The following is a 15307-nucleotide window of genomic DNA, read 5'->3' as shown; positions in this document are numbered from 1 at the left end:
CATAGTGTTGACATCAAAAAGTACCCAAAAAAAAATTTAATTTTTTTTACGATGCCAACCACTTGGATGCCAGCATCTAATAAAAAAGATATTTTTTTTATTAGAGAATACCCATATTTTATAAAATACACGTGAAAAAATACATATGGGTGTCAGCCATTGTAGTGTCAGCACAAAAAAAAATATTTTTAAACCCTCATGCAATCAACAGCTAATTATTGGGGAATGATCGAGTTGGGTGCCGACATCGCCCGACACTATTCATTTCAAGTTATTCCCATCATTGTTTTTAAAGTTAGGTCATTCTTGTAAATATTTAATATTTTTGGATTAGTTGGGTAAAAAAAACCACTAATTGATAAAAGAATAATTATTAAAACTAATTAAAATTATTAAGAATTTTTTTATAATTCCTAATAGTTTTCAAATAACTTTTATAATTTTTATTTTTGATAATTATTTATAAAGTGACGTGAACAAATGTTTGTCCATATTTATTATGGACTTGTAGTGCTAGTAATTTTTAAAACCTTTTATTAATTTCTAATCATTTTAATATTTTTTAAATATTTTAATAAATCTCTATAATTTTATATTATTATAATAATTATTAAAAAGCAAGTTTTGCATAAACCTACACAAATTGTTTTATTGTTTTTAAATAATGTTTATTTATTTTTAAAATTTTTAAAATTTGTTTATGTGTGATTTTTATTACATAAGCAAAAATTAAAAGTCAAACTTTGGTCAACATTATGGAGGGGCTTAATTAATTAACATTCCAACTCTAAAAGTTCAATTAGATGAAATTTGATTATGACTACATAATTGATTTTTTAATATGGCTTTTTTCATTTTTACCCTTAAGCGTTCAAATTATGTTATGGAGCAATATAATCTAGGTTAAAAAACCCCAATTGTGTCAACATGGGTGTCTCTAAGTTTTAATATTGTCAATACTTGGAATTTTTTAAGGAGGTTTATTACCAAGAAAAATAATCAACAAATTTTATGTTTATTATCGATAAGTTATCAGAACTTCTCCAGTATTTATAACCAATTTTTAAAGAATACAAAAGTCCTACTTTGCATTAATCATCAATTTATTAATTAAAATTAATAATTTTTCTTAGTTAGATAAAAGTTTATATAGATTTATTGAATTTTTATTATGTTTTCTAATTTTGGTAAAAAGGCTGCTCTGGTTTTTCTCTCAATTTTAATTTTAAGCAAATTAATCCTTTTATATATATATATATATATATATATATATATATATATATAAAAGAACAAGTCAATTTTGAAAGTGGGCAACTAAGGACAATTAATCAAATCACGGTGATAATGTTTTTCATCGATTGTACTTTTATATTGGTATAATAAAAAATTAACCCTTAAAATTTACACATTCTGTCAATTTCTTCTTGATTTAATAAATTTAATTCACAAAATTTATGCATTTTTATAATTTGGACATGATTTAACAAATTTAGCTCGTAATAATTACAAATAATATATAAACATTAAGGGCTAAACGTGTTATTATACTAATAAAAACATGTACAATTAATAAAAAACATTAATGCTATAATTAATTTTCCTTAATTGCTTACTTTTGAAATTGACAAGTACTAAATTAATTTATTTCTTTTAAAGTGACTAATTTGCTTAATTTTAAAATTGATAGGGACCAGAAAAATATTTTCTCTTTTAATTTCAAAATCTCTCTTTTTATTAAAAGATAAATTTATTTTATTGATTCCAGGATTATGAAAGAAACTTTCAAGAAAACATCCATTCATTTTCCTTTCCTAATATATATTTGTAGTTGACATGGCCAGCTGACCATTTCTCATGTTGAATGCTTTGAATTGGGAGAACTTGTAAGAAAGTAGACACAAGGGACAATGACTGCCCAAGAAAGGGATATCAAGAACTAAAAACAAGATGACAAAGCCAGAAAACTTCAACAATCAAACATGGAAGACAATTTGTTTTAACTGTCATGATTTTATTAAAGGGAAGATTGAATCATTACTCGTTACAGTTACATGGATGTTTATCATCAGCGCAGGCGCTTGACATGCTGCGCGACGAACTGAAGTTGGCTGATTTCTGTTGGAAAGGAAGTTTCGGAATTGAGTGAACTGGAATATCGGTTTCCAATATTCTCACAATCTGGTTCATTGTTGGCCTAGCGTATAACTGTGAATGACAAGAAAGAATTGCTAACAAAACATATTTCTCCATTACTTCTGGAGGGCCTAATTCCAGCACATTTTCGTCGATAACATCGAATACTCTGCCTTCTTCGACCAATGACCAAGCCCAGTCAGTCAAAAGCAATGTGTGATGATCATTAATGGAAATAACTGCTTGCTTACTGCTTAAAAGCTCAAGCAGGACAACCCCGAAGCCGTAAACATCACTTCTCTCTGTTAGTTGCCCGTATAAAGCGTACTCCGGGGCTACGTACCCTAGAGTTCCAGCTACCCTGGTGCTCATATGAGAGAAGTCATCTGGAGTGAACTTTGCAAGGCCAAAATCTGCCAGTTTTGGCTCAAACGTATCATCTAGAAGTATGTTACTAGCCTTAACATCTCTATGTATGATAGCAGGCTGTGCACCATAATGGAGGTATGCCAGTCCCCGTGCCACTCCAATGGCAATTTTCTGACGAATAGGCCAACTAAGCTTGGTAACTTCTGATCCAAAAAGATGGTCGTATAAGCTTCCGTTTTGCATCAAATCGCACACGATTATTCTCTGGTGACCTTCCACAGGAACCGTGGCAGTGCAATAGCCTCTGAAAGGAACAAGATTGACATGATTAATACTTGCAATAACCTCCACTTCATGTGCAAAAGTTGCATCCCCGGCAGCAGAGCAGTTTTTGAACCTTTTCAATGCAACTTCGGATCCATCTTCTAATATACCTTTATAAACATTCCCATATCCTCCTTTCCCTACAATATTCTCCCTTGAGAAATTCTTTGTAGCCTTTTTGATTTCTTCAAATGTGAACATGACCGAACTGCTATCTCCACTTATCGTTTCTATTCCAAAACCCGCATCTGTCTCGTTCAGGGTGACACTATTATGTCTTCTCTTCCATTTCTGTTTTCTTCTCCAACTAAACCAGATCACCATAACTGTGATGATCAAGCCAATAGCAGCGCCTATAGGGGTGGCACAAAGAATAGCTTTCTTCTTCCAGTTGTTTGCATTAGTTGAAGTGTAATCAAGGGAGAACAAGCACTTTGCAGTGCCCGAATCAGCCGGCCCCTCGCGATTAGCCAATGCCCCGGCGTATATGAAGGGGTACCCTGAACAATATGATGCATTCTCGATGAAGTATGATTGATAAATGCTATATAAGGCACCCTGGCATGGTGTGCATGAAGAATCATAATCTAAAGAGCGGTTGCAAAGATGATTAACTTCCTGCAACTCCGGTTTCGAAATAAGACCTTCGAATTGGAATCGAGTTGATATGTTGTTGCAACTTTTTGATAGCAAAGTGGCATCGAAGGCACAAGTGGAACGAATATCCAACCAGGGTACTAATTCATTGACTAACTTCTGATACACATCCAAACAAACCTCCGAGGAAATGGGAGGAAGGGAAAAGTTTCCGGTGACTCGAAGATAGTTGGACCGAACCAAACGAATACCTTGAAGGAGGGTTTGACACTTTCTTGGAACATCTAGAAATGAAGGTCTCCTAGGACTATCAAAAATGAATTTCCTGACAACAGTGAAATCCAATGGACAAATGGAATCTGCCAGGTTTCTGTGTGGGATTTCATGATCACCGGTAACTGAAGAGATAGGAGAAGAAAAACATAAGCTGAGAGCGAGAAGAATGAAGTGAAAGGCTGGCATTTCAGTGTTGAAACATTGAAATGTTTTCCATATTGATTATAAAAGTGATGGGAAACTTTGAATATCATGTTTCATAATCTGATGTAAATCATGTAATCGATACTTGAAACTGATGTTTCATCAGAGGCTGTTATTATTAATTTAGATTAAATAATCATATAGTCATGCTTCCTCCAAACAAACTAATTAATTCTCAAAGTCAAATGACTGACTGGTTCCAATTGCTTTTCAAGCTTAATTTCAAGCCAACAATATAATCAACCAGTTACCTCATATAAAGTATCATATATTTATAAAATTGTTAACTTTTTGAGTTTGGAAAATGTTGCATTTTCCATTATTAGCCATTCAATTACTCACTAAATTGCTTGGTCAACATTCCTTCATAAGAACCATTCTCTACTTCTTTGCTCTTCTGGATTTCATACCACAAAATTTCGTTACTTATACATTCTTTTTTCATATGCTGACTTCCTTGAATCAGTGTATTCTGTAAATAAAACTACTGTCGTCATTTTCATAACAACATCTTTTTCCAACAACAAAGAGGTACAAAATTATTAATTATTTTTATACAATTTTTTCCAAACCATATCAAAAACATATATCTATAGTTGTTTATAATTATTTTTTCCCTATAAATTAGGGTATACCATTTCTTAGAAGTAAATTTTCCTCATCGTTTTAAGGAATAACCAATATTTAAATAGGAGTGAGCGTTTGATCGAATCAAGTAAAAAAAATTTAAGTTCACAAGTCCTATTTTATCATCCTAACTCAATTTAAAGTTTTTCCGAATCGAGCCAAGTGAAATGAAATTCAAGTCCAGTCAAATCGAATCGAGTGAAATTATTCAAATAAAATTAAAAAATTAAACATATTAAATAAAAATATTGTTACATTATAACTAATGTTAGGTTAGAGCACATAAATTTAAAACCATATATATTTGAAAAAATTCAAAGAAAAATAAAAAAATAATAAGATACTTAAATATGATAAATTTGAATCATTAATTAGGTCTAAAATTATTATTTTAGAAAATTTTTATATTTTTAAATTTTTATATATATTTTTAGAATTTTATAATTTTTTAAAAATATAAAATTTGAAATTTTTATAAATATTTTGAATTTCAGATATTATTTTAAATATTTTTGTAATTTTTCTTGAGAAAGAGACCTATTTACTTATTTTCAAAATTGACAGTGACCAAAATGAAAATTAAGCATGTAGCATTAAAAAAAGTAGTAAAAAAATTAAGGGGATTTTTTCTCATTCTAACAATGTTTGGGTATGTCGATTGAGTCTTAGCTTGATTAGTATAAATATTGTTGCCGATGCAGAAGGATGTGGATTTGAATACGTTGAAATACGTTATCCTCCTATTTATAGGTTAAGGAGGAGATATAAGTAGTTTTAGATATTATACCAAAAATAACAAATATAATCAGAATTTATAAAAAAATTATTAAAAAAATGCATGAAATCCTTTCAAAAAAAAAATAGTGCATGGGTAAATAACAAGTAATGCCCTCCACGTTCTATTGTTTTTAGCAGAAGATGGCGCTTTTTACAAATTTATCTTTTTGTAGTAATTATTTTTGTATTTTGTAAGATGATACTAAATAAAGCACTTTTAATTTTTCTTATTGGTAGTAAAAAAAAACATTTCTTAATGCTTACTTTTTATTTTTCTGGAATTCAAATATTCCTACTCTTATTTTAGGAATTTAATCTATTTACATTTAATATTTTAAAACGTAGATTCAATTTTAAAAATATTATTTGCGAGCACATTTATTTTAAAAATTTAGTCCTTTTGTTTATTTGCAATTTAATATAAACATGACTTTCTCAATTTATTTATTATTTCAAAAGGTACTGTGAATTTCATTTGCCCATAAAATGCTTATATATTGCTTATTACAATTAAATTCAATAAAACCACTACATTATAGAATTTAACCATTTTACACATCTCTAACTTGAAACAGATCACAATATTCCCACAATCTTGGACTGTTTTTTTTTATTGCTTCTTCCAGTTAAGCATGTTTGTTTATTAATTTCTATGTTTTATATGCATCACTTTATTAATCACTACATGCTTCTCCTCACACAATTTATACATTAACAATTTTTCTATAATATATTTATAGTCCTTCAATGCTAATTGTATTAACAATTAGTAAGTAGTTATTCAGGTTACTAAGTAGCTCTCGCACAACTTATCTTCCTCTACTTACTGTAGGGTCTTTGTCCATGTCTTGTCAATTTTCTTATCTATCCTTATCACTTTCATCATTTTTGGCAGATTTTACATGATTCGCTTGCCATACATATGTTTTCTCTTAACTCTTCTTCCACCCCTGTGGTTTCTCATACTTAACACACTGTCATTATATCCCTCACTTGAGGTCGCAACGAACTTTTCGCGTATGTTACCTAGAAGACTCTATGGGTTGTCGTAGCTGAGCTATGGCCTTACACCCTTCTTACCTCATTTCCCTTGTCCTTTTGGACTTGCCCCATATTTACTGTCCCAACGGACTTTCTCTTCTATGTTTACTGTCTCAGCAAACTATCTTTATTCTATGTTTACTATCACAACGGATTATCTATATTATGTGTTTATTGTCCCAACAGTCTATCTATGTTCTGTGGATGCCATGAACTCTTTCATCTATGGTCTTATATCGATTCGCCATCCTAACGTACTATCTTATAATGTCATGGAGTCTTTCATCCATGGTCTTACTCATCATACCTGGTTGTCATAACATCTTTTATCTATGGTCTTATATCATATACCTTATACTTTGTACCATGCTGTAATGGTGTCTTTCATTCATGGTCTTACGCTACGTACCTTATACTAAATTGCCATAGCATCTTTCAGCTATGATTTTACACCATATACAGACGTCAAGGTGTCACCCCGAAGGACTAGTAGATATCACCGTCGCGGTAAATACCTTTCTATAATTTTTATTTCCCGAATTCTCCTCTCATTACCTCCTGTACATCGCCTAACCTTGATGCTCAAACACCGTAGTGTTCCTTCCGCAAGGCTTGGAGCTTCGCCCGAGGCAGTATTTAACAAGGTCACTCTCTATTTCCCTTCCTAACTTCATCTATCCCATTGAGGTTTTTCCTACAATCATGCAATGCATGCACATATCATCATATTTTATAAATTATGGAAACATAACATATTCAGACAACACAGATTATACAGTAGGTTTAGAGTCTGGAACTGACTTAAAGCTTCATCGTCTCCATAGCTTAGCCTTCTCAAACATTAGAACTTTCGCTATCTTAGAAGCTAAGCATTTCAACCAAAATCATATATTATACTCAGTATTCTCAATTTAACCCCATTTTTCCAGAAACATGCAGAACTCTTAAAATGGTTCTGAAGTCCACAACTTTATTCTACGCACACAGAAGGGCTATGAACCTTACTCGCTTGTTGGTTTTCCACTTTTCCATCTCCCACCTCATGAAGTCTGCTCCATGCAGAACCTTTCATGGCTATTCCTTTTTCAAGCTATCGAAGAAGGTGGAGAAGAGAAAATAAAATAAAGTCAGGAAGAAAATCATCCCTAGGAAGTGACCACCCGCACGCGTGCACATTAAAACAAACCATTTTGGAAAATTATTTTCTTAAAAGCGATTCTAACTGCAAGTGTACAAGTTAGTTGTAATACGTATAGTGTCCAATGGAACACCAAAGTATTCCAAGGGGTTGAACCCGAAGGATATGGCAATTGAGTATTAATTAGCATACACTCTAGACTCTAAACGACTATTAGTATGATTTTATAATACGAAAAATCATAACAAGAAAATGGTGCAAGGAAATTAAACATGCTACTCTAAAGACCAAATTGTAAAGAGTACAAGATTATGAAATTAACTAATAAATGACAAACGGTGGTCGGTTGACTTTGATGTGGTTTGTCGATCTGTAAATGAAGGACTTAAATAACTTAAATTAGTAAAGTGACTCAATTTTATCTCTCGATCTCAATTTTACCAATTTGGACAAATTAGTTTGGTTTTTCTCTCAATCTCACCGGGAAATTCGGGACTAATGAATTGGTGCACAAAAAGATTACCTCTCGGTCTTATTTGTCTAGATGTTCCCTTAGGGGCGTTAATCCTAAGTGTTTTGGTTTATTCAAATTAATTCAATTTATTACGGTTTGATCCTTCATCCAAAAATCAGCTCACCACAACTCTATCAGCCAACCCCCTTAAAGGTTTAGCTACTCATGCTGGAAACATAACTAACAACCATGAAAATCAAAAGCAAAGAAGTCATTAAAGTAAAGTTTAAGAAAAATATAAAAGTTGAGATTTTTTATGCAAGAAAGCTTAAAGAACATGAAACGAAAAGCATTCAACAAGAAAATCTAAAGCAATAAACATAAAAGGAACAAACTTAAATATATTTGAAATAAAGGAAACTAAAATACATCAAACTAAAGTTAAAAATGTTATTACAACCAAAGTACAATGACTGAAAATGTAAATAAACCTAGGCTACAGTGATAACTAGCTTAACTAACTACAAGAACACTAAGAATAAGAAGAAAGTGCAATAAAATAAACCCTAAAACTAAGAAATGAGAAGAGAAAATATAAACCCTAGAAAAAGTTGCAGAAAAACTAAGAGAAAACTTAAAGAAACTAAAGCTAAAACTAAGTTAATGTGTGTATCCTCTCTCTTCAGCCAAAACTGACTGCTTTAGGTTGATGGATGATGAATTTTTGTTGCCAAAATTACCCCTACATGGGACTTGTGTGATTGGTGTATTGAATCTTATGAACATAGATTTTCATGCGAACCTAAGTTTTTATGCGAGCCATATTTGAATGCTTTGTGTGGTGATTAAGTGTATTGTGAACGCGAAATAACTACATGTTCGAAAATACTGTTTCATATAATTATATTCTTTAATGTTTTGTGCATGTGAACCCTTGTATTTTGAGTACATGTAATTTTTGCTACTTTTTAAAATATTAACACTACATTCTCGTGCTATGTATAAGTGGTGTGTTGGAGGTTAGGTTGGGAGTTAATGGAGAGTCACTTCGGTGGCTAATGTAGCTGCAACACCCCTAACCCGTATCCATCGCCGAAACAGGGTTACGGAGTATTACCAGAGTTTACAGTACAAACAAATAGAATTTTGAACATTATATATCCTAACAATATTCATATCAAAAACCAATCAAAACCATTCATATTGTCCCTTATACGAGCCCTCGAGGCCCTAAAATAACGTTAGAAACAAGTCGGGACTAAACTAGGAACTCAGAGAAATTTTTAGAAAAAGATGAAAATTTACAAACTGTAGGGGTGACACGGCCATGTGGCCGTATAACTATTATTTTACCTTTCATCATTCAACCACCAATCAAGCCAGACATCAACTAAATTAAGGCCACATATATCCATATCAAAATGTACCAAAACACAAGCCAACTCAAATGGCTATAATCACAACAAAACATATAGGCCAACATTAGCCAAAATAACCTATGCATGCCATTATAACCAAACTTCAACCAACCGAAAGTACCGAGTGAGCCGATAGATAGTGTGATGGATCTCCGACTAGCTTCCAACCCAATCGAGCTTCAGATAATCTGAAAAGTAAAGGAAAACTACTATGTAAGCAATGAATGCTTAGTAAGTTCGTATAAACTTTAATCATATTAATTCATTTCAAATATGAAATTTATATGTTGTTGGATTTACATCGTCATACGTCGTTTATATAGAATACAGTAAATTGCATACTAACATATATATATTGATTTAATCACAATATAATCACGTATTAATATTAAATTTAATTAAAATTATACAAAATACAGTTCATACGAACTTACCTAGCTAAATTGCAAAAAATACCAAAGTTCAGGGACATTTTGGTAATTCTCTATTTTTCTTGATTTTCCACCCGATTTTGATCTAAATTAATAATTTCATTCAGTATGTTAATTTAGACAATAAAAAAATTCATTTCATGCAATTTGGTCATTTTTTATATTTTTATAAAATTACCCCTAAATTTTTACTTTTATTCAATTTAGTCCCTGATCCCAAAACATGCAAATTAACCATTTCTTACCCAAAATTGGGCTTAGCCGAATTTTCATGGTATCTAAAACAGCCCATTCATGCAACAATTTCACAATTAATCCTTTCATTTTTACTATTTTAACAATTTAGCCCCTAACCGAAAAATTAACCAAAAATCACTTAATAAAATACTTTTAAATAAAAAATAATATCTCAAATTCATCATTTAACATCTAAAATCACAAGTTTCATCAATGGAAACATTCAAAATCTTTAAAAATATCAAAATCGAAGGTACGAGCTAGCTGAACCTAGTTGCAACGATCTCAAAAACATAAAAATTATTGAAAACGAGACTAAAATGGACTTACATGCATCATCACAAGGCAAGTCGAAGCTTCAAGTCTTCCATGGAGTTTTTTCTCCATTACCAATTGGTGAAGAAAACATTAAGATGATGATAAACATTTTGGTTTGATTTTATTTTATTTTAATTATCAAATTATCATTTTGTCCCTTTAATGAACATCAAAATTTCATGCTTTTAATTGCCCAAAACCGTCCAATACATTCTTAAATAGTCTAATTACCATTTAAGTCCCTTTCCTTTATTCAAAACCAATAAATCACTCAAATCAAGTAATGATCAAATTTTACTTCTTTTATGATTTAGTCTTTTTTAATTAATTAACCATCGAAACATTAAAATTTTTCAACGAAACTTTAATACCACCTTAATGATACCTCATTTTCTAAAACCACTTGACCTTAAGGTCTTACCACTTAAACTTAATAAATCACTCAAAACAAAAATCACTATATTAAAAACCTTTTCAAAGTTACAATTAACTCGTAAATATTAAATATAATATTTAAGAACTTACTCATCGGATTTAGTGGCCCCGAAACCACTATTTCCGACACCACTGAAAAATAGGCTATTACAATAGCTCACCAAATTCGGGTCAAAACTTTAGGTCGGGTTTGGAGTGTTACAGACCTTATTTAATAATTGGATTGTTTCATATTCCTTTTGAATAGGTAAACTTCTTTCTTTTGTTTTTATAAGGAATTTAAAGTTTCAAAAGTTGTTTTCTTATAAACATTGGTTTCTTGGAACTCTTGGGAGAGTCCAATTATCAAATCTTTAGAAACATTTTCATAATGTTCTTTTTGTTCATTAACAGTGTTATTTGAAGTTTGGTCAGACTATTGGGATTATTAGAGATAAAGCTTAAAAAAGAATTGGTTTTCCTAAGGAAAGGAAACATCTTTTTGTTTTCGTATTTCCTACAAGGGGGTTGTAACACCCATAACCCGTACCTATCACTGGATTAAGGTTACAACGTATTACCGTACAATAAAAAAAAATCAATAATAGATAGCATCAAGTTGCCTATTTAATTAACAGAATTTCATAATAATTCGAATTAGAGTAATACATATTTATGGGCCTTAAAACGAGCCTATGAGGTCTTAAAATTAGTTTAGGAACAATTATGAACCAATTTGAAACAAATCAGAAAGTTCAGGGAAAAATTTAAAAATTTCAAAATAAAGGTCACATGGCCATATGGCCAGACTATTTGACACAGCCCAGACCCTGTGGTTCCAGACATGGTCGTATGGCCAACCGTGTGACGAACCGTGTACCCTTTGAAATAATTTCATATGGTTGTGTCGCAGACCGTGTACTAGCTCGTATAGTATTCAAAATACCCTCACACGGCCGTGTGACAGCCCGTGTCCCAAGCCGTAAGTACCCAAAAATGACCAAAATCATGCTATCTTATTTTTTTGCAATTGCATAACAACCCAAACCAAGTCATACCAATCCAACACATATCTAGAAACATTTCATATATTCATTTACCTTATTACATGCCATATAAGCCAAGATGTTTGCAAAATATACCATAAAGAGTCCTCGAGATAGTGTGATTCTTTGAGTCGATCCGGTTTCCCAACTACAAAATGCAATCTACAAAATAAACGCAAAATAGGAGTAAGCTTACTTGAAGTTTCGTAAGTTCGTTAAATCAAACGATAATCTTACTAAATTTAAACATAACAGATCAAATCATACAATTAAATAACTAAGTTCATGTCAATCACAGCTCATAGCAAGTGAGTATTGTATGGTAAATTAGTTTAATTCATATTCCTAGTCGTCGTTTAGAAAGATCTCAAGTCAACAATATCCAATACAAATCGTTACATCGGCACAAAGCCTACCAGGCCGTAAGCCCGATAAATATAGGCACAAAGCCTGCTAGGCTCAAAGCTTGATAAGTCACTGGCATGAAGCTTGCTAGGCTCAAAGCCCGATAAGTCACCGGCACGAGGCCTGCTAGGCTCAAGGCCCGATACAATACACCAGCATAAAGCCTACTAGCCGAAGGCCCAATACAATACACCGCCATAACAACTCAATTCTATTATATATTCCCGACAATCAACATTCAACTTTATAATATTGAAGCTAAAAGAGTAAATCCAATAATAAAGAATAAAATCTAACTATATATATATATAAAATACGGACATCGAACTTACAGAACCAATTTGTAGTAACGACTCAAGTATAGGGACTATCCATCGGTAGGACATCCAAGACTAGCACCCGAAACTATATAACCCCTAATGACCTGTCCTTTATGTTTAAGCGTTTCTTTGTCATATGAATTCAATTATATTCTTTCCTCACTTTCAATCATGACCATCAATTATAATTTCATTTCAATTTGATTCAATTCCACAATTTAATATTTACTATACAAGAAAATTTAAATACAATATACTTAAATTATTCAATAATTCACAGAACAACAACTAAATCAATTACTTTATTGTGCGCACTTACAGGATTGATTTGCAGTAACGGTTCAGAGTATCTCAATCAATGATCTACTTTGTATCAATTCATTATTTCCATTTTCATTTACACACATAAATATAATCCAACATTATGTAATTAGGTTCATATGATATCTTTAAAAATATACTAAAATTAAACCGAACGAACTTACCAGACTAATTGCAGCAATAATGAAAGTTTAGAGACTGTTCACTAATTTTCTCTTTTTCTTGATTATTAGCTCGTCCTTGATCTAAATAATTATTCCATTCAATTATCAATTTGCAGCAACATAATTAACTATTTTATGCAATTAAGTCATTTTTGACATTTTTACAAATTTACCCTGACATTTTACTTTTATGTAATTTAGTTCTTAAACTCAAAACTTATAATTTAACCAATTTCAATAAAATTTAAGTTCAGCCAAACTATATACTACCCCATTTCAGCACATACTTCCTGTTATTTCATATCAAGTCCTTATAATTTAATCACTTTAACATTTTAGTCCTTTAATCTTAAAATTACTAAAAATTACTTTACAAAATACTCTTATTTAACAACCAAACTCAATGATATATCATAAAATTCCAAGAAAGTTCATAACTCATCAATGGAATAAATCAAAATATTTGAAATTTTTACAAATTAGTCCTCATGTTAGCTAAATCGAGCTAAAACATGCTTAGAAACATAAAAATTATTGAAAACGGGCAAGGTTTACCTATCAAACGAGGAACCCTAAGCTTGGTTGAAAGCTTGCTCCTCTCCTCCCATGGCTATTCAATTTTTGAAAGAAGAAGGTTAAAAAGATGATAGTTATTTTAGCTTTTATTTTATTTACATTATGTTTAATTATCAAATTATCATTTTACCCTTTCAATTTCCATTAGATTTTAATAATTTTAAGCCCAATACCGTCCACAATGATCACCTATAGTATATTTACCATTAAAGAAGGGTTTAATTTCACAATTGGTCCTTCAATTATTTTAATTTATTAGTTAATTAAACTTTATTTCAATTTAACCCTAAACTAATTAGGACTAAATGAAAAATAACCCAAAAGTTAGTGGATTAATCATATTACTACCGCTTGGACTTTTTGACCATGATTAAATTACCATTTTGATACCTTTACTATTTAAATTTATAGCAATTAACTTTTGCCTCTTTTACAATGTAATCATTTTACCGTAATTAAGCAATAAATCATCAAAATTATCGGACCAAACTTCAATTCATATGTAATACGACTCTATAAATATTTAATAAAATATTTACGGTCTTAAATTACGAAAACGAGGTCCTAATACCTCGTTTTCAATAACCACTTGACTTTTGAACCGAAGCACTTATACTAACTTTTAATTCAGTTAGTTAAATTTCCTTAAATCAAAATTCAATATAAAAATTATTATTGACTTGTATAATTTAAATACTAATTATAAGATTTCACTTGTTGAATTTGTGGTCCCGAAACCATCATTTTTAACACCATTGAAAAACGGGTTGTTACAGGGGTTTTGCTATCAGAATTTCTGGATTACTACAATTGCCTGCAGGGATCCTTAACACACCTAACTCATGGTTAACTGGAATGTGTATCAATACTCAACAAAAATAATAATATATTAAGAAAGACAGTTAAACCAAAACTTAGAAATATTGAAAACAAATTGAATATTTTCAAAACTTAGAATTACCTGTTCCTCCTTGACTCTGGTACTAAATAGTCTCGAGGATCTGAGGATAGTTAATTAGTTACAAAGACTAAATCATAAAAGTGGTAAAAGTGAATCGTTATAGAATTTTAATTGCTAAAGGACTTATTTAGTAATAAGCAAGGGTTTTCAATGACAATTTGACCACTTTGGTTTATAGTGGACGATTGGGTGATGTTTTATGAGTATTAATTTTATAATTTTATAATTTTTAAAACATAAAAATAAAAGAACAAAGTGGATTGAAAGAGAAAGCATTTCTCTTTTCATCATCTAGCATCGAAATCACCATTGTTGAAAGGAAAGAAATCGACCACTGAGCTCCAAGTTTAGGTCCTTTAATTGGTGAGTTCAATTCAATTATTTCTTGTAATTTTCATGTTTTTGAGATTATGAGAGTTTGTTTTAGCTGACTTGTGTACTGTTTTGCAAAATTTTTAAAGTTTTCAAAAGTTTTCACTATTGAATACTTAAAGAAATTAGTGTTATTTTGTTACATTCTAAGCTTAGAAATAAAAAATGACTGGTTTGTAAAGTTTAATTGCTAGTTTTTGAATGTAGGGACTAAAATGTAAATATTTCAAAATTAATATGAAAATTCTATAATTATAAATAATAAAGAACCTTATAAGGATGTAATTGAGATCGTTTTGAAACTGAAACTGAAACTCAAATTCGAAAGTTTTAGCAATTTCAGGTTTAGAGACTAAATTAAATAAAATGTAAAAATTAATTTTA

The 15307-nt window shown here is 30.8% G+C and overlaps 1 protein-coding gene across 1 annotated transcript; it reads right to left on the bottom strand.

Moving 5' to 3' along the window:
* Positions 1 to 2034: 2034 nt before the first annotated feature.
* On the bottom strand, positions 2035 to 3885 carry LOC108471714 (probable LRR receptor-like serine/threonine-protein kinase RKF3). The gene has a single exon (XM_017773292.2). The coding sequence runs from the start codon at positions 3883 to 3885 to the stop codon at positions 2035 to 2037; it is 1851 nt and encodes a 616-aa protein (XP_017628781.2).
* Positions 3886 to 15307: the final 11422 nt, after the last annotated feature.

Source organism: Gossypium arboreum, chromosome 11 (assembly GCF_025698485.1).
Source record: "Gossypium arboreum isolate Shixiya-1 chromosome 11, ASM2569848v2, whole genome shotgun sequence".
Lineage (NCBI taxonomy): Eukaryota > Viridiplantae > Streptophyta > Magnoliopsida > Malvales > Malvaceae > Gossypium > Gossypium arboreum.
Note: the sequence above shows the minus strand (reverse complement) of the source record. Positions and strands in the feature narration are given on the sequence as shown.